At 46.7% G+C, this 20572-nt stretch overlaps 1 protein-coding gene across 17 annotated transcripts in view; it reads left to right on the top strand.

Moving 5' to 3' along the window:
* MAP4 (microtubule associated protein 4) overlaps window positions 1–20572 on the top strand; it is a 161996-nt gene that overhangs the window by 127960 nt on the left and 13464 nt on the right. For 15 of the 17 annotated variants that reach the window (XM_042801966.1, XM_042801967.1, XM_042801963.1 and 12 more), the window contains 5 exons: window positions 11511–11611; window positions 12527–12739; window positions 14217–14394; window positions 17919–17978; window positions 18143–18465. In XM_042801966.1, the coding sequence (XP_042657900.1) occupies window positions 11511–11611; window positions 12527–12739; window positions 14217–14394; window positions 17919–17978; window positions 18143–18465 (875 nt within the window). The remainder of the gene's footprint in view (window positions 1–11510; window positions 11612–12526; window positions 12740–14216; window positions 14395–17918; window positions 17979–18142; window positions 18466–20572) is intronic. The other 2 variants (XM_042801957.1, XM_042801965.1) reach the window with 2 other exon arrangements.

The following is a 20572-nucleotide window of genomic DNA, read 5'->3' as shown; positions in this document are numbered from 1 at the left end:
CCAGGTTTGGGTAGGCTGGCAAATCCTGCTGAGCTGGAGAGGCGGCCGTTTCAAAATACAGATACGTGCGGTCTTTAAATCAGAAGAATATTTAAAACATAATCTAAGGTAGATTGACACGTTTTCCCCAGAGGGGCTGAGCATCGCTCACTGAAAGGTAGGAGCGCCCAGAGGCTGCTGGTCGGGCTGCTTTTGGCAGCTGGCTAATTTGTATTACCAAGGTTTTTTTTAAGCACCTAGGTGTAAAATTCTGTGCTCTCGCATTCTTTATTTTAAAAGCTAGTTTATTGTCCTTCTAACCATAGGTCTGAGCGTGAGCTGACACGGTACTGACTGAGTGAGCAGAAGGCTCACGGGCTTTCCTTGCCAAGAATACAGTAGAGTTGTAAATTCTGTTTTTTCACTCTCTTCTCCAAAATTAACAGCTGGTTGGGTTCGGTTGGGCTCGTTCTGTTGCGTACAATGCATTGGTAAGAAATACACTCTGGGTTTATTCTCTCCTGGAAGAAAACATAGCAGTAAATGCAATAAAATGTTTACTTTGCTTTATATATGTGTCGTTTAGAAAGACGTTCTGGAATGCAAGAGAAAACAGACAAGAATTCCTCAGATGTTTCTGAAATGCTTTCAGACTTTCTCTGCTGAGCTTTTGCTTCCTCTCCCCTGTTAATAAGCAGAGAGGCGGGTATAATAAAAATAGCTCAGTCTTGGCTGTAAGTATGGAACTGATTCTAAATCTGTCCTTTGCATTTTGTTCACGGCTAAATTACCCGTTCTGTCCTTGTCAACTTCTGCTTCAGTCTTGGCCTTCCCCTTGAGGGCTCCTTCCAGTCACAAGGCAATGTGTCCCTAATGGCCAACATACCTATTTTATCTGACAGAAACATGTTTTTCCTTCCATTTGTGAATTCCTCTATTTTTCTGCCCGTTCTGTCGGTTCATTCTGAATTTAGTGCTTACATTCGGGGTACACAACTTTTGTCACTTGCACTTTTTTTTTCATCCTAAAAATTCTTGAAAGAATTGTCTGACCTGATTCGAATTATTTGAATGTCATCTCTCAGAACTTCTGCCAAAAGTAGACTTCCTTGGTCCTACCCAGCCAGGCTTGTGGGGTTTTTTGCTAAACATCTGCTACTCCTGGTTTTCTTCAGGTGACCTAGAATTGTACATAACGTATTTCTTTCTTACAGATAGTTGGGTGTTAGTAAGATGGCGCATTTAGTTTAATTCCCTCCTAAAAATTGTCACAAAAGGCATACCCGTTCAAACCTCTCGCCTGCCCGTGACAGGTATTTTAAGGAGGGAGATCCTGGCTGCAGATGAGTCCCGCCCAGCGCTGAGCTGCAGAACTTGAGCTGGTCCCTCATTTCATCGGCGATCGCTGCAGATTCCCGCCGAGACAAGCGGCCGCATTGTTTCCTGCACTGAACAACACATTTCATTGATGCTCGCGTGGTGTATAAGCTGTTGTGTGATTTATTGCACGTACCTAAGATGTCACCTCCAGTGGTGTCGCTTGGATAAGCGCTGTCATTCACCACTGCTTTCACCGTCTGCCTTTTCTCATTTTCTTTGAATTTCCTCCAACTTGAAATGTTTTCTGCTTTGAATACCACTAATTCCAGGCTCGATTGGACCGTCACGCTCGGTTGGGGTATTCTCCTCTGATACTCAGCAGTTTAGTGTATGCGTCAGAAAAATTGTATTGGTTTTCTGACTCTTATTTCTTTCTAAATCCATAATCAAGGTGTGCGATCCAGCGTGACTTCTGAATATATAACGCGAGACTTCCAGCAGGACTGATTTAGTCTGGGATAGCCCATCGCCTCGGGTTTACACAGGTTACAGTTAATTATGGGATTAGGAAATACCAGCCCACCTACCTTGTAATGAACTGATGATACTTGTTCAGGTAACGTTACTGGCGTGGATGGTGGCTTGCTAGTCCTTGCCAGATGAAATCATGCTTTTATTGAGAAAGAAAAGCAATAAAGGATCACAGGCTGCGGGAAGGAAGAGAAAATGAAGGCACTGGTGATAAACAGTGCCCGGTACGGGCGGTGGACAGTTCAGTGAAGATTCTCGGTGTATGCATGCTTAGCCTTAAATATAAAATAAACATCGGCAGCTCTCAGGGATGGAGTTTAAAAACTGGTGCTGAAAGTGCTGTGAGGATAAACCAGGGGGGGTTCCCTGTTCTGTAACACCCGCCGCGCCTTCTCAAAAATCGCAGAAACTGCTGGCCTTCGGAGGGAGGCTACCTTCAAGAGAGTGGCTTACGGCAGAGGCGTGAGCGCTCCTCCCCCCCGTTCCCTGGGCAGAGAGATGAGGCGAGCACGGACGGGGCTGTTCCGTAGCAGAAGGTGGGTTGAGGGCGGCACGTGCCGGTCTTGTGCAGGGATGTTGTTTGTGGCGGTGCACTGCTCATCCCCTGGAAGTGCCTGCGGCGCGCCTGAGGTGCCAGGTGTGGCAGGACGTAAAGAACGGGAGTTTCCATGGATGGGTCTTCAGGGTATGCTAAATAAGATTCAGGTGTATAGAGTGTCGTGCTTCAGGTCCGAGGGCAGTGGTATATCAGCTGGCTCGTTAGGAAGACCCCTCGACCAGCTTCCCTGTGGCTTGTCGCGGGTATCCCATGACACGCAAGAAGTTGACGTTGGGCTGCTTGGATCACCGGTCGCATCTTCGTGCTCCAGTGTTCAGAGGCAGGCTCGTGCTTGGAACTGGTTTGCATTTTGAACAGTAGGGAACTGCAGTTTTATGCCTTCGGACACTGAAAGCGCCCCGCGGGTCCCCGAGCTCGAGCGGCTGCCGGGAAATGCTCTGAGGTTCCATCAGCGTTCGGACCAGCTTTAGGGACGGACTGAAATACGAACACAGGCGCGTTCCTTCCCTGCTCCCCACTTGATATCCCTTCTAAGACAGCTTCGGTTGATGTTGTGGGTTTGCTGGTATTTTTAGTTTGACTGGGAGGTGTGCTCCTCTCTCTCACGGCGGTTTGTCAGGGGCATTGACAGAAAATAGAGCTTTTTGTTGGTTCTATGAACGTGCTTCCACTTCTATCAATGAACAGGGAAAAGCTCATGGTTTTGTTAGCTTTTTTTTTATATCCAGCATCAAATTTTTAGCACAGTATTACAGTCAGAGTATGTTAATTACTCTAAATAGCTGTTTGATTTCAGTTCGTGCCATGTCGGGGAAACGTGGCAAGTAGCTTGGGTCGTTCTAGAAGAACGTGGTCTGATTTAGGATTTCCCTTCCTGGGTAAAAAAATAGAGTCTTAGCAAATCAACCTAGGTCCACAAGATTCAGGCAAAGAGGATATCTGGTTTATTCCTTGATTCTTGATAACAAGTAAAAATATACACATTGATTGTGTTGTGTTCAGTGCCAAATAAAATGCTGAGCTATACCGTATTTCGGTCAAGCAGGAGACGTTTTCTCTAGCCTTTTCTGGAGAAGAGAAAGCAGATAAGGGTTGTATTTCTGCTTAAACTGAGGTTTGTTATATTTGCAGATACTTTGGTCTCAACAGCCCAAAACAAAAAGGCTTTATTTGAAGGTGATTTTTATGATGAAGCAGCTCGAGACGGACGAACAAGAAAGAGCGCGTGCCTCTGCAGCATTTCTGGCAAAAGCAGTATTTAGTACGATCTGGTTTTCTTTCTAAGGCTGTTTATGTTTAAGAGGAAGAGTAAAGATGGTCATCGCCTTACGGCTTAATCTACTTCTCTTAATGGATTTTCAGTTGATGACTCTAATCCCTATGAGAATTATGGAGCCGTTTCATTGAATGATGTTTTAGTTCAGCTTAGCCGGCTGACCCTCCCTGGCCGGGGATATGGCAGGGGAGTGCCTGGCCTGGTTCACAGGCACGTTGGAATGCAGCTGCAAGGTCCCTTCCGTTTTGAAGCGCGTGAATGAGCCAGCCCGGGTCAGCGACTCGGGGCACGGCGGGTGAACTACAGACCCCATAAAAGGGGGGGTAGTAGCTTACCGACTGGGATTGGTAGGAGATGAGGTTTAAGTGGTGTAGTCTCAACTACCCACTGAAATGCTCATTTAACTGGTCAATAAAGGGGAGAAAGGAAGACAAGACGTAACATTCTGACAAACCTTCCAGATGCACAGCTGCTGTCCTTTATCTTCGCTTTAGCTTTTGCTCACCACGGTACCAGAACATAGAAATACTTGCTTTTGGCCTTTTGCGATGAGCCTCAGATACGTTATGCTGAGGTCTCCACCTGTTCCTTTTGACGTGGAGAATGAATTTTGGCGAAGGCTTTGTCTTGAATAAGTTGCTGCGTGGTATTTGAGAAGTACATGCACATAGGCTTTTATTCTGAGTTGCACGATTTATAAAACGATGCAGTAGTGTGGTTTAACTTTAAAAAGATACCCATGGGTGTGTTCCTATAAGTACTTTTTACTAATTTTACTTCTTTAGGGAAGGAAACACAAACAGTAAAGCTTTTCAGATTTAGTGCATGTTTTCTCCACACACAGTAGCAGCTTTCATGAGAGCTGTTGCAGCAAAACTGATGGCGAAGGGATCTGAAAGGCTGAAGGTCTGTGTTTGTTCTCCTCTTGGGTTCCAGCTCCATGTCACCTCACACGAGCTGTAACCCTGATGGTTTTGTTTCTGCACTTGTAGAGGAGGAGCAATAACGCTACTGTTGTAAGGATTTTATAGATGTCATAAGGATGCTTTTGTGTGGCTTCCCTTCACCAAATGGAGTTCTAGGAACTGAGAAAGGAAGAGAGAACAAACTGGAAAAAATGATGTCAATTTATAAATCCCTTGTGCACCTGCATTCTGAATATGATGTGTAAATCTGCATGTTGCCCTCTGTCTCAAAAAGGTGGTAATAGACTGAGAGGTACGATAAATAAAGGTATTGTATTAGAGAAGTTTGTATGGGGAATGTCTGAAGAAAGTAAGACTCTTTAGCCTGGGAGAGAGAGAGCTTGGAGAGGGAGATGGTTGTGATTACTGTCTATAAAGTCATCCATGACATGAAAGTTGTGAAGAGAAGACTGTTGAGTTTTTTCCAGTATGAGAATATGGGTCATCAAACAAAAATAGCAGCAGCAGATGATAGCAAATGATGCTGGGTGACTTGTGAGTGTTTTACAGTGAAGCTGTAAAACATCTTGTGCCAGGAATTTGTGGTATTTTATTTTATTTTTTACCGTGAGGCTAATCAGATATTGGAGGAGAAGACCCAAGATGTGGAATCTCTGCCCTTGGAGATGCTCAGAATATGACTGAAAAAACCCTGAGCAATCTGGTGTAATTTGAGTGGGTGATTGGGCTAAATGACCTCCAGACGTCCCTTCCAACAAACATTGTTCTGCTATTCTGATGTTAAATCATTACATGGGCTAAAAAGCTGTTGGACAAGCGGATAGTCTTTAGGCTGCAAGTCACAGGATGGTGAGAGAGAGATTTTTTTTTTTTTTTTGGAGGAGTGTGGGGTGGGTTTTTTTCCTCCTTATGGTTAGGAAAACTATATATAGTTATTCATAAGCGGGACTTGGCTCCGAGAAGACGTGTGATTAATTGCGTACAACGTGGGCATCCTCCACTACGTAGCTGTAATAGAGAGTCACTCAGACGGGAGCGGAGCGCTGGAGGTCTCTGGTTTAACCCCGACTGAAAACCACGTGTGAGTAGATCAGGTTGCTCCGGGGCCACGCGTGTCCCTTCCAGGTCTGAATGTCTCCAGGGATGGAGATCTCACAGTCTCTTTGGGCCTCCGCCGGTGTTTGACCTCCCTCACACTGAAGAAGTTTTTCCTTATATTTGGAAATTCCGCTGGCCATGACTGTAAGCAACCTGATCTGCTGGGACCAGCTGTGAGTGATGGGTTAGGCTGGTGACCTCCGAGGCCCCCCCCATCCCTCTGTTGCTGCGTGATCCCGTCTCACTTGACCGCCCAGACCGATCGCTGAATTCTCGCGGTGACCCTCTGCAAGAGGTATGACTGCATTTTGAGGAAGGAGCTCAAGGTTAAAATCACGAAGCATTGTCTGAGCTTTCGACCCGTGGGTTTGCAGTCCTCCTTTTTCCGTTGGGCCTAGTACGGCTCGGCGGAGCGGCGTGGCACGTGGTGTCACCCTGCCCTTCCTTACCGCCCCACCCTGCTGCTTCATTCAGACGTCTGAAGGTGAACGTCACCTCTGCTGTCCTTTCCTCTTGCCCAGCTCTTCTGTTTTCAGACTGCAGCAGTTTTGGCCCCCTATTTGTTGCTGCTTTTGAGGAAGAGCTCCCCCCTTGGCATCTGCGAAACTCGGTCAAAACACTGAGTTTGGGATGTCTTGTTCCTTGGTCTTTTTCGGAAGACGCCTGTGGTTTTCAGACAGCAGAGCTTAGAATCAACCAAACTCTCCATCATCATACTTTTTACATTTTATTATGAATTTGGAGGGTGGGCCCGTACACCCTTGTGATATGGATGGGAAATGCTCCGTTCCTCAACTCCCCCTCAATGAGAGAAAGCGTCCACGGAGGAAAGGCAACCCGAGGAAAAGCTTCAACACCAGAACCTTGTGGTTTAGTGGATGACGGTTTTCTGTGGCTGCGGTGGGATGGGTTGGCTCTGAAAGACTACTTGTAAGATGTGCTTGAAGGCTCCTTGGGAAGATGTTCTCTTGTGCTGTGTTAGTGATATGTAGGGAACTTTGGAGAGAGACTCACTGTTCCAACAGGGAAGTTTTTAAAAGAAATAATAAGCAGTCTATTTAAACATTAACGCTGAGCCTTGGAGGACAGCTTTGGTCTTTCATATGGTTGATAAGGTAGCTGTGCTACAGTTTGTTCTTTTTTGGGGGAAAAAAGGTAACATTCTCAAATCCATTGCATCACCTGCTGCGATTGCTTTCTCTCACAGTACGTTTGTGCTAACGGTAACTCACCTGCTAGTGACCACCGAGGGAGGGGCAGCGCGTGTGGGAGTAAAAGGTTAAGGATAAAATATGTGAAGAGTCTCCTCAGCCACCGGGGTTCTTGTGTAAATAACTTGTTATGAGTGGCTGCTAATAGCAAAAAATCAGGATGAATTGCCTTCCAGGAGACTGTGCCTACTCCACGGCTGCGTGGACGGCGCGCATGCTTTATTTGCGTCACAGTATTTAAACTTGGCTGTTGGAGGCAGAATTACAAATTTCCTCATTGGTGTTTTTTTATGGCTCACTCTGCTTGTACAAGAAAACATAATTTCATTACATTTTCCATAATTTTTAAGATCCATAGGAAGAGTCTTGCCCCCTTTTATAAGAAGGAGTTGAAGTGTGGGTTGTTTTTTTGGTTTTTTTTTTTTTGAGTGTCAGCTCTGGCACAGATCATCTAATTCTTACTATTTATTCTGAAAAATCACCACTGCTGATTTATTGGGAGTCTTGTTCCCTCTGACTTCAGTTTTATCTGAACACCATGTGGTCTCGTTTTCTGGGTCCTTCATCCAGCAACGGCAAATACCTGGCTTCTGGTGTCAAATTTATTTTAAATATACGCTCTTTACCTTGTTGTTGGCTCGGGTGTGCCTTGGCCAAACGCAGTTTCAGCGCTATGGCTTCTGCGCATTCCTACAGCGTAGGGACTGTCTTTGAGCAGGGTTTGGTTGGCCATCCCGGCACTGCGGCGGCGAGCACTCTGGCAAAGCTGGTGAAGTGGAGGAGAATCTGGTTTCTGCCACCTACAACCCGTGAGGGTCTTGGTTTGCTCAGCTCGCTCCGCGCGGGAGCCTGGCCGCGGCCTGGGAAGCGCCGGGAGGTGGACGGGCCGGTGGGCATGGCCAACGCTCCGGGGGGGGCCCGCGGCTTCAGCCGGCAAGAGGGGGGCAACCGGTGGGCTGGGGGGTTGTCGGGGAACTGTAACGTCGCTGGATTTGAGCAGATTTTTATACGAGGAGGCACTTGTCTGGCAGCGAGGCTGCCTCTGGCGGTGTGGAGCTCCTCCTGCCCCAAATGAGAGCGAGCTTGTCAAGGGAAACATTGCCGCTGTCTTTCATATAGTTGTCTTTGGTGTTTTCCTCGGAACTGGCCTGTTTTGTCTAAAACCATCTCGAGGCAGGTAGGTGCTGTAAGTACGAAGGAACGGAGGCACGGCGGCGGCGTGAGAAGCGCCGGGGGGGTCCCTCCTCCGCGCAGCACCTCGGCAATCCCGACCAGCCCTCCTGCTGCCAGCTGGAGCCTGTCTGAAGGACGCCCGGTGTCGCTGTTACGGGAGACATCAGCACCGCTCACCGAGTTTGCTCTTTCATAATTGGTGTCAGCAAAACCTCAGACAAAATTCTGGAGTTTGCGGTTTGTGGGTTTAGTTGTTGTTGTGGAGTTTTCTGATTTTTTTTTTTTTTTTTTTTTTTTTTAACTCTTCTGGGTGCACTTGGATGTGAACAATCGCTTCCCGTGTCGCTCTCGGAAATTGTGAAGCAGTGGTGTCTTGCAGTATTGTGAACTGACACGCACAAGAATTGTGATTTCCACTGTTAAAAGCGTGCTCCGCGAGTAACGAACGGTGAGCTGGGGTTGAGGACGGCCGTTCCAAAGGGCACGGTGCAGCGAGCCGCCCCAGGGAGAAAGTACCTGATGGCAGGGTGATCCTTTTCTGTTGGTCGGTGGAAGATGCCCGATCGGAGTGTCCTTCCTTCTCTCCTTCAAGCCCCCGTCCCCCTTTCCCCCGGGGGTGATTCAGGTCCGGGTGCTGACTCGGCTGAGCTGAATTTTCCCTGTCAGCGACCGCCACGAGGAGCAGGAGCCGCGGCGGCTGGAGGAGGAGCCCTGCTCGGGGCAGAGCGGCGACCCCGGCTACAGCTCCCAACAAAATGTCTTTGAAATCTCTCTCAGGGGTTTGTTGCCGTGCTTGGCGGGACGAGCAAACTGAAAAGTCTCTTGCAGACTAATGAACGCGTTTGATTAAGATTTGGCAGCTTTTCCTAATATTCCCTGTAACTAGGAGATCTTCCCAGGCAGTGCTCCGCTCGGAAGGGGAGGGAGCGCCCTCATAATTAAACGATGAATGAAAGCAAACGTTCCGATGAGCTCGCTGGGTTGGTGCTCAACTTGAGGCAGCACAAACCGAAATTATCCTACTGTAATCCCTTGGGGTCGTGTACAGGGTTGTGCACCCTGGTGTATCGGAGGCTTTGAGAGGTGGAACCTGAATTAAGGTCCTGTGGCCCCTGAAGTAGGAAAGTTCCCTGCCCAGCCCTCCTGGGTTGATCGTTATTATTATTTACAGATACAGGTTGCTTAGCCCCTATGTGTGCTATCCTGCAGCATAGCTCCATCAGCTTGGTGATGCTACATTTCTGGTTTACATTTTTAAAAAAAAAAAAAACCCACACTATTTGTTTTGGAGAACCTTAATGTACTCTGATAATTTCCTGTGTTGAAGTTATTCACTCCAAATTTCTGGTATAGTAGCCGGTATTTGATTAAGTAACATGAAATAACAGGAAATTCGTGTTGTCATCAGTTCAGAAGCATGGAAGCTGCTGGAGTTTAAATCCTGGAATTTTAGAAGTTGAGGTTTTTTGAGGAGCCGCGTTAGGCTCCCCGAGGAGATGAGTTTGTGTTTCTGCGTGGATGCTGCTGTTACGGTCATCAAGCAAGAGGTTTAATGTTGCTGCTGAATTAGCTGAAATAACGACGACAGGCAGTAACGTGAAAGGTACCTTCCAGCGGGTGGAAAGTCACCTTGATGTCTGAGATATCTGAGAGTGGTAGAATTCAAAATAAAGCCATCCCCAGGCGTGGGGTCCTGGGAGCAGAGAGCAGGGAACGGACAGAAGGTGGCTGCTCAGAAAGATTGCTCTTTCTGGCATTGCTGGAGATAAAACCAACAAGTTAAATGAGGGAGAATATAAAGGTTTATTGAAATGCAGGGGAGAAGACTAGTATAGAGGAGCCAATATAGATTAGCTACCAAAAAAAATTGCTTTCTAGGTGAATATGAATGGGTCTTAAGAATTAAAAGCAGTGTCCAGCCTGTACATTTTGGTGCTTGTTTTTCTTCACAAGTTTTTGTTTTTGTGTGCCTGGGACGCTAAACCCGGTGCTGCAAAACGTTTAGTATGGCTTGGGAGCTAAATGGCTAGGAAGGGGCTGCTGCAATGCAAGGGGAGAAAAGGCTTTTAAACTTGTCCTGGAGTCAGGAAAATAAAGAACCACAAACCCGCCCTGCTGTTGAGCATTGCCAGGACAGGTGGAAGGCACCATTTTACTTTATTTTGCTTGTTTTAACAGTGGCGTTTGTACCAGAATTGAACTGTCCTCTGAGACACTGCTTTCAAGACTGGCAAGCAAGAAAATGTGAAATATAAATAGTAATTTGCAAGATGTGAAAAACAACCTTTTAGCTGTTGGAATTGGTACACTATTGTCCGGTGGGCTCTTAGCATGCACCGCAGCATTACAGTCTGTTGCATTGTTTTAAAAAGAAACATCTGACACAGATAACGCTTTATTTTAATCCCAGGATGACAAAGGAAAATGCATACATTTGTGATGGCTTGTTTGCACCGTGTCCTTCATAAAATGCAAATGCCAGAGGGATCGCAGCGGAAGACGGCTCGCGGCAGTGCAGCTGTCCGGCAACGCCGCGGAGGATTCGTGTTTTAAAAGCTGTTTGTAGGGAATTAGAAATTCCCCAGACGTGCCTCTTGCACGTCTCACGGTGCAAAGCAGTGCGGCAGTTCTGCTGTAGGATTTGTGAGATTTAGGGAGAAAACTTGAAGCTGCTGCTAAATGAATGTTTTGTTATGGTGTGTGCTTTGGCGGGCAGTAGTTCTGCTGGTGGCTGGACAGTGCTTTAGAGACTGATATTTTTTTAAAAGGAGCCGAGGAAGTGGTTGTGGCTCCCTGCTGCCGTTGGGAGAAAAAGCGTGTGTATTCACTGTCCCCACCCGGCGTGACAACCTTTGGTGGTGGTGACCAAAAAAAAAAAAAAATAAAAAAAGGACCAAACCAGGGGAAAAACCGTCAACGCTGGTCCCTGATGTGAGCTGTGCGCGGTGAGACACGGCGGGTTCCGCACTGCCGGGGGGGGTATGACCCACCCCCGCCTGCCAGGGCAGGATCCCCGGGCTCCTGCTCTCCTGGGCCGTGGTGTAAAACCCGCAGGAGGTCAGAACTTCACCACTAACATTCCAACGATTTATTTTAATAACTTGTAAGATGGGAAGGTTTGCGGTTTTAATTAAAGCAGAGGTTTCCTTCATCTGCTGTCTGTCTTTTCCCACTGGAATATTATGAGAAATGGGATGCTAATGGCATCTGGATGAACCTGTCTGTTACAGGAAACATCTTTCTTCCTATAGGTATTCTGGTTTGGGGGAAATTTTCCAGAAATAGCCAACCTGTCAGTTCTGACTCCTCCTGCTACTGTGTTGAATAATAGTAAACTAAAAAAAATTATATGTTTGAGCATTTTTTTTTAAAAAAAAGCTCAAACTTACAATGTCTCCTTTCCCTATTTTTTTTTTTTTTTTTTTTTCCCCCCCCAGCAAAACCAGAAGAGACCAAACCAGCTGAAGCTGTGACAGGGAACGATATCACAGCACCTCCCAACAAAGAGCTTCCTCCCAGCCCCGAGAAGAAGACAAAGGTAGGTGTCGTTTCACGTTCGGCGTCTTCGCTTCCATTTTATTTGCTGGCTTTTCTGCTTCTTAAGCTGTGGCAACAACACGAGTTCTGTTTTCTGAGCTGCCATTTGTGAACCATGTTACGGGAACGAAGACACCCAGTTACGAAGTTGTGAACAACTCGGCCAGTAGCGAATGTGACCGAAAGTGGATTTAATAAACGTGTGGGAAATTTTATTTCGGTTGATTCCCGGGTTGGTATCGGTGCCGTAGAAGTAGTAAACATGGATGATAACACTCCTGCTATGCTGCTGCTCTCCTCGCTGTTCACAGCACATTTCTTCCCATTACGATTAGCCCTCAGAGGTGCTGCTCAGGGTCTGCTGTTCTCTTGTTTTGGGGCTGTTTATGAAATGAGGCATACCTGCTTGCAGAAGCTTGCAGCGTTCAGCGAAATCCAGCCCCAGAATTCTTAGAGCAGTGGTCGGGGCAGGGGGTTCGGTCCCCTCGGAGGCAGCACGGCCGTTGGATGAGGATTTAGAGCTTGCCATCCGTTGCGTGCATGGAACTGGAAAGCAGTGTCCTGTGTATTGCACGTAGGAGTAGATGCCAGGAACACCCAGTTCCTAATCCCAGCTTTACCAGCGATTCCTTCTGTTGCTTTAGATGTCGCTGGAATAAATCCTGTTCGCTCTGAACTGAGTGGCAAAACTCCAGTGGGCTTCGAAGGCAGCCCTCGTGTGACGCTTCAGTTTGGTCCTTTTCTTACGCTCAGAAAACAGAAAGCTAATTCTTTTTGTTTGTTTCGTTTAAAAGACCGTTTTTTCTGTTCTTGCAGCTCAGTGTTTTGGTTTACGATGCGCTATTTTTTTGTTGTGTTTTTGTTTGTTTGTTTGTTTGTTTTTATACTGGATTTTGCTTTTTGAAAAAACACAAAGCCTGCCGCAGCTACATCATCTCCAAAGCCTGCAGCAACGAAAGCCAGGCCCCTGTCCTCCACCAGCCCCAAGCGGCCAGCCTCTGCCGCGCCTGGCCCAAACAAAAAGCCCACGAGCCCTACTGCAGGTCCTACTTCAGCCACTACTGCTAAACGCCCAGCCACCGGTACTACACGTCCCTCCACCTTAACTCCAAAAGAGACTAAACCAAAGGTAAGAAACAGTTTGCTTTTGTGTGGGAGCTCCAAGAACTTACCTGTTGACTTACCAGCTGTCTTAGCCGAGAGTCAAAACATAACTCCAGTGCTAATCATGGGAGGAGAAAAAGATCCCCCGCGTTATCAGGGCTGCACAGTTACTGGTATCGGCTTCCGCTAACCCACTCAGGGCATCAGGCCCCAAGCACGTAACTGTGTCATCACACAGGAGAAAATTAAACTGGGCTGTATTACTACGGTTCTCCTAGAGAACAGTCATGAAGTACACAAGACAATTCCTTATTTCCTTCCATTAGTAAAGGAGGAGGGTTTTTTAAGTATAGACACACTGCAAACATAGGATAACTCTTCGGGCAAGAACGTGGGAAAACTGAATGGAGAGCCTCGAATCTTGAGGGGAAATAAAGTCAGCTTGAACGTTTCAGTGTTTCCCCCCCAGTGGTCTCTTGGTGGTGTCTGGCCACTCTAAAACCTGTACAAAGGTACCTGACTGTGCACTTGTGTGCTTAGGGGATATTGGAGGTTGTGATTCTCCAATATGAGAAGACACGTGGACAGTTCTTAGTGCTGCATCTTAAGGCTGAAGTAGGGGCTCCACGTGTAACCTTGAGAATGGGAAACGTCCCTTGCATCTTCCCGACGTTAACTTGTGATATTGTCTAGCAGAAGAGTTCAAATTTGAAAGGGAATGTTAAAACCTCTTTCAGAAGTTCCCAGTCGATATCTCAATGCTAGTGTTTCTACTATCCCTTTAAGCTTAAATAACTGCATTTGAGTGTCTTCTAAAGCTAGCTAAATACAAATAACAAAAAGAGTATGAAAGCACGGGCATAAATCTGCACTTTTCGTTTTGTGAACCAGTGTCTTCAGTTTTGTTTAAGTTTTTGCCTGATGCTGAATCTCTTTTTGATGAAATCAAAATCTCATCTTACTTGTTTCTGTACGTTAACTCCGGTATTTTAATACTTAAGAGGTCAGTCAGTTTACAAACAAGTGACTGACCAAGGGCAGGCATGAAAGTTTTCCAAGCGAGGACTGAGCCACAGACACCTGATTCTTATGTCCACAGTGTTTTAATAAACGCTGCCGTAGCCCAGGACGCATTCCTGCTCAGGAAGGAAAGAAGTCTCTCCCAGAAGTACTGCTAGTGGACTGATGTTTTCCATTTGCTTCAGAAATCCAAACCTCGTTCACAGCTGTAAACGGCCTCCGTGCATTAACGCCGAAACAGATCTGGATGAATTCTGGTGTTCAGCAGGGTCTGTGCTCTGTGTCCTGCACTGAGTATAGTCGGTCGCTCCTGCGTGCCTTAATTATATTTTTAATCTTCTGCTTTATAATGTTTTGGCAGTGCCTAGCTTACGCGTTTAAGAATTCCAACAATTGCCATTTATTTCAGGCTTTTTGTTGGCAGACCCTTTGAGGAGACGGTCAGTGAAATACTGGCTTTACTGTAGCCTGTTCCTTTGCAGGTTGCAGATGCGAAGACCACCGAGAAGCGGACCTCGCTTTCAAAACCTCCATCGTCTGCCACCCCCAGAACCGCTGTCAGGAGCAGCCCTGCTGCTCCGCGGGCAACAGCGGCATCGCCCGTCGCTGCAGCTGCTGGTGCGAAAAACACCGCTCCTTCTCCCCCCAAGAGGCCAACCTGTGAGTGTTCCCTGGCTTTTCTGCAGGCGATCTCTTTTTCGCTACCCAGCGGCAGGTTTCTGGTTGAGTAGCGCCGTTGGTTCACACTGTGATGTCTTTCCCACGTGTTCCAGTAGGCTGACTGCTTTTTTCCCCTGTGCTCAGGTCATCCTGTGCCCCATCGGTTTATTAAAGTGAGTCTTTAGGTAAACTAGCTTGCGATCTTCAGATTCAAAAGAAGGAAGAAAAAAAAACCCAAAACCTTAAAAACGTGGCCATTCATGAGAAGCTGCTGTTAGCCTGTGCTTCTGCGAGGCGGCAGCTGGCCTACCGGCCAGTCAGGAGTTGACCTGAAGCTCAGTGGTGGCTGAAACGTTAACCCTTTTAATAACCCTTTTAACCCTTTTAATAACCCTTTTAACCCTTTTAAGATCCTCTGCCGAGGCACAAAGACTTCTTCCTCTCCAGGCCTCCCTCTTCCAAAACCAAATCTGCATGGCCTTCAAGGCCAGCGTGGATCAGCTCTGTGTGATTCGGGGTTAATACTACAATTACTGAACATGCTTGACTGAAGAAAAAGGATCCTATTACCTCTGTGTTTTGCCATAGTAACAGTTGGAATAAACACTAAAACCAAATTTTAAAGCCTGGGAAAAGCAAATCGTCAAAAGAAGACTTGCAGCACTCAGACTAGTGCATCTGAAAAACAAAAAAGGATGGACAGAAGTGGAGGTTTTTTACTAGTGCAGGAAGAATTTGGAGCTGAAATCACATCAGCTTCAGCAGAAAACTGTACCCCCTGCCCACTGTTGCCAAAGAGGGAACTTCCCGTGAGTTTAACGCAGCCAGCATGAAACCTGAGCAGCCTATTAGCATCTTGGAAACACTGGTTTTGCTCATTTTAATGGAGCTTGAGAGATTTAACGTCAGATAAAAATATAGTTAAATGTTCTCAAGTCTTTTCAAATGACTAGACTTCATTGGCAAAATTTGCCAGTAAACATGCAAGACTAATAATACGTATTGGTTGCTTTGTTCTGCGAGTCCCAAGGCATGAATTCGTAACCTCTCTTTCCCAAAAGAATAGTAATGGTTTAACTATGTTGAAATATGTTGGGCTAGATATACGTTCCATACTTTACACTCTAGGGGAAAATGTAATTTATCAAGCGTAGGGGAAGTGTTGCACTTTCCAAGAGCCATGTATCTTAACTGATTCTATGGACACCCTTGTAAAATTAATTTTGTGTGGTCTTCCATGCAAACTGCAGCCCAGAATGCTCGATACGTTTTAGTGAGGTCAGTTAATTCCTCCTCCCAAAGCCGAGACACCAACAAAGGCGCCTTTTCTGATGACATTTGAAAAGAGATGGAGCCAACGATGCCGAGCGGCGGGAAGGTTGTTCCAAGTGGCAGGAGGGAGAGAGGAAAAGGCGAGGGTGGCGGGACGCTGGCAGAGCCCAGCGAGAACTGGGTGGGCGAGGGAGAGAGGAGGTCAGCTGGGGAAACTCCCTCGGGAGGGAGAGCGGTTTTGTCTGGATCTGGAGCTGCACGGGGGAGCCGTGACGGGCGAAGGAGGGGGGTGCTGATTTGGAAGGGGAGAGGGCAGGGGTGGGAGCGGGGATGGATGGGGCTGCGGGGCCCGAGGCGGGATGGCAGCGGGCCAAATGCTAAGGGCTCGGTTTCGGTAGCGCGAGCGCTTCGGCTGGATCCAGGGGGGCGGGTGACAGGATGGAGAGCGGGATCTCTCCTGGTCACAGCTCAGCTTCTCAGTACGTAGCGCTGGGACGGGTCGGGCGTTTCTGGCTAGAGCTGGTATTTCAGAAGGACATCTGCGTTTCGGGTTCGAAAAGACAGAGACTCGCTTCCTTGTGGTTTGCTCGTGTGTTTGGGTGTTCTCACTGTTGTAAAATGTGCCCAGAGTGGCTTGTTTTGAAGTTAGATTGTTTCACTTTTTCGGGTATTAAGCATCAGTCGCTTTCTCAACTAAATGAGGACCATGGGCTAGGTGGTGCTTCATTTTTATTTTATTTTTTTTTTCCCCAGTTTTCCCCCTTCCCTGTAAAAATGCCTTTTATGTTTGTACGAGACCACCTCTCTGTCTTTCAGATCTGAAAAAGATCGAAGCCTTCGACTGTTGTTATAGACCATTTTCCCAGAAGTTTTATCATTCTCCAGGTTTTCAACATTGCATGCTAATAGCATGGACAGAAGCGTTTCAGTATTTGGCTCCTCACTGACGCGAGTAGAAATAACATCTCTATATATTAAATTAACATATTAGTCCTCTTGCCTTGATTAGAAAACTAAGTCTGTTCTGTCCATACAGTTTGCCCAATTAAAGATGTGGTCTCAGGGAATGAGATTAGGTTGGTTTGACAGGGCCTTTTTTAGGTATTAATTATATAACTATCCTTTAGGCCTTATTAAATTGTCCAGATGTGTTTCATCTCATTAGCTAGTATCTGTGGTGTTTAATTGAATGCTTTTAGCAAAGTCAGGATGGAACGATCCAGACTAACTTGGCCTAGAGTTATCTGCCTCTTTTGCTTGCTCTTTTCTAGATCGGTGTTCTAGAAATTACCCTGCCAGCTACTTGAGTTTATCTAAAAATCTAATACTGTTCATGGAAATTAAATATTAGAAGATGGGAGTTGTCATGATTTCTAACTTAGCTTTTTTTCCATTTATTGTTTGCTTTTAACGTTGCCTTCCTTTGGCTATTGAAATGAAGCAGATATTAGCCAAAGTTGTCTGTCATCGATAGTAAAAAAGCTAGAATTTCGTTATCAAAGAGCTCTTTCAAATAAGGCTCTGTTTATATTTTTCAGTCTGTGAATTTTCCTTTCATCAACTTCGGGTATGGTTTTATTCTGCTCTGAGAGATATAGATGTGTTCCTGGTTTGCTGTCCTCTGTCTGTGTGGAATGTAATCAGGTCATGATCACTGGTGTTTGCCCAAAGGCGTAGTTCGGTTTAGTGATTGATTTTTGGATTTATACAATTATAATAGGGACCAGAATTTGTGCAATAACTTCTGTGCAAGAAAATTGGCATTGGTTAGAATTGATCTAGCAATAATACCAAGGTTATAGATGGACAAATGCTATTTAGTAAAAAGAGCTCTGGGTTTGTGCTTTTCTTTTGGTGATGGGGTTTTGTTGTTATTTTTTTTTTAAGGAAATATCTCGGGACAGGATTTAAAATAACGTTAGTGAGTCCTCTAAGATTCAGAAAGTCACTGTAAGAAAAAGCAAAATGCAAACCGCCCCCGAGGTGTGTGGTGTCATCGGGTGGTGAACTGATCCTTCTGCTGGAACCCGGGGATGAGCGTTGCGGTTGCGCCTCAGCCAGGTGTCCAAAGGGAGCCGTTAGTTCTGGAGAGGCTCGCTTTGGAGCGGCGCCTTGGGGACGGGGGGGCTGTGGGTACGCGAGGAGCTGTGGAGGGCCCCGACCTCCAGGGGAGGGGAGAGCTGCCGGGATCCCGGGCTTCTCCCCTGTGCAAAGCGGCCCCCCCGCTGACCCGTCTGTTTTGTGTTGGGCAGCCATCAAGACTGAGGCAAAGCCTGCGGATGCCAAGAAGAGCTCTGCAAAGTCACCATCAGGTATCTTTGTTCAGTTTCCATCTGCATCAAATCCTCCTCCTTTCGGGGCTGTGTTTATTAAGCAGGTCTCTGTACATCTGTAAGACTCGGAGGAAGTTTGTATCCATGGCCTCTGACCCACCTTTTTCCCCCCTTCCCTCCAACTATCGCTGTGATCCTCGTAGCAGACTTGAGCCGCCCGAAGAGCGCTCCTGGAAATGCAGTAAAAAGCAGTGCCACCACTCCTTCTACCGCCGCCTCCAGCGCCCCTACTTTGCCCGGAGTAGCCACCAGTCGTCCCAAAGCCAAGCCTGCTGCAACCAAACCCACCCCAACCTCAACTGCAACAGCAGACGCTAAAAAGACAAGCGCTAAGGCCCCGACTAAACCCAGCGCTGTTGCCAAGCCACCTCGCCCGACCAGCAGCGTTTCTGCTCCAGATCTGAAAAATGTACGTTCCAAAATTGGCTCGACAGATAATATTAAACATCAGCCTGGCGGAGGAAAGGTAAGTTTCTTCAAACTTGATAACAATATATGCTTTGGAACTGTAGCTCTTAAGCATTAGGGGTGCTCTTTGCTAATGTTGGTGGCTGTATCCTCACTGCGCTTCTCATTTATGCTCTGCAGAGCTCCTCTCTGGGTTCTTGGTCTATGCACAAGGCATTAACAAGGCAGTGATAGTGGCGTACAGGAGGAATCCGCCTTAAGAGCCTTCATGGTGTTTGCAGACAGGAATTCAAAACTCTGTGGTTCTGGTTTTCTGTCGTACATCCCGACGTGGAAACTAGTTGGTGTTGAAAGCTCAAAACCTTGCCTGTATGGCAAAACTTTGCTTTTGAATAGAGGAATTGGGTCTGCTGAATGGTGGAGAAGGTGGAATAAGGCACTACCATGCAGGCAATCTGGATTCGGGAGCAAGTTCCCCCAGCACCTTTCCCAGGTCTGGGAACGGGGACGCGCTTCAACGTGTCAGGCCTAAAGCTGAAACGAAGTGGGTTGGCTGGAATGACCTGCGGTGGCCGCAGGGGAGAGGAGGGTGGTGTTGAACGAGCAGCAGGGAAAAGTGTGAACATAGATAGGACCTGGGGCTCCCAGTCAGTGATGGTCTTAAACTGCACTTTTACCGTGAGCATCTACCGTGTAACTGATCAGTGTTTTGGGATGTACCTGTAGCCTTCTTCTGAGGGTTTAAGTAATCGGGTGGGTATGCATAATCATAAAACCTCTGTTGGGTATTATATAACAGATACGCCCGTCTTTGCCTGACCAAATGTGTTAGCCGCCTGCCCGTAGTCAGAGGGCTTTAATTTCCACAAAGTGGAACAGATTTGCCCAGTTATCTTTGCTGCAGGTCTGTGGTAATGAATAACTCGGCCTATAACTTTAATCTGATGCCAAGAGAGCACAGAGTTCATGCTGGGAGCCTTAATCTCCTCTCAGGCACAATAAAGTCAAGGGCATTCTTGGGCTTTGGTGTTGTGTGTCACAGACAGCATCGATATAATATGGATTTATTCTTCAGAGTTAAGAGTATCTTAGTTGTACAGTACCACAGTACAGTCCTCAGAGCCTTGAGGTCCAGAGGACAGAAACTTTTGCTCCCCAAAAGCAAGTTTCTGGAGATGACAGACCAAGTGTGCTGAAAAACTCCGAAGCCAGCAGGAGGGTGACCCCTTCACATACTTGCTGTATATTGCAGCTGGAAACCAAACAGAAGTTCACAAAACTTTCTGCCATCTGATCGAAAAGAACACCTAGGATTGTGCTGTTATTTTAAACTGCATGAGGGTTCTGAGAATCACAGAGCTTTTGAGCTTACAGGATTATTGTGTCAGTCTAAGGGAATTTATTTTTACATTTAATTGTACTGTCCTTTATTTTCAAAATATTTTCATAGAATTGTTAAATCCGAACAACTGTGCTTTTAAGAAATTTGTCCTTTTCGTAGACTTACTTACACTGAGATGTTTTTAGAATCTGACAGGATGCCATAGGAGCGCTGGGGATTTTTGTTTACTGTTCTCTTGCTGGTAGGTTAGTGAAATACAGGCTTTATGCTGAGCCCCCCCCCCCCCCCCCCCCCAAAAAAAAATGCAGGTTCTGCTGCACTTAGCTGGATCTAGATTAGCAGAAGCATGGATGCTCTCAGGTAGTTGCTGAATTTTTCTAAAACGTAAATTTTCATTCAGTTTCTGCTTAGCTGGATTTACTAGGTCCACCTGCATTTGATTAGTTAAAAACCAAATCAGCTGTTGATCTCAAAGCCTGAGTCAAACCAGTGTGTGGGTGAGAAATCAGAAGCGGAAGCACAGTGTGTCCGTATCCAGCAGAGCTCTTGGAGCTCGAAGGGGAAGAAAATCAGCCAGTGGGGATGTGTTTGCCCCGAAGGTCTGTGCAGTGTCCTTCCTGTGAAGGAGGTGGGCCTGCGCTGCTGTTGGGTTACTAAGAGATTGGGTTTAATTTTTTTGGCAGAATCTAATGTACTGGGGTCACTTGGAGACCTGCCAGCGTGGCCGTTGGGGGAATGGTGAGATCCCAACGACGGGCACCTATGAGTTTTTTGAGAAATGGAGAATTTAATTACTGCTTTACGACCCCACGGTGCCTGCTGC

This window comes from Tyto alba, unplaced genomic scaffold, assembly GCF_018691265.1.
Source record: "Tyto alba isolate M040663 unplaced genomic scaffold, T.alba_DEE_v4.0 Super-Scaffold_38, whole genome shotgun sequence".
Taxonomy (NCBI): domain Eukaryota; kingdom Metazoa; phylum Chordata; class Aves; order Strigiformes; family Tytonidae; genus Tyto; species Tyto alba.
This window is presented reverse-complemented; position numbering and strand designations above follow the sequence as displayed.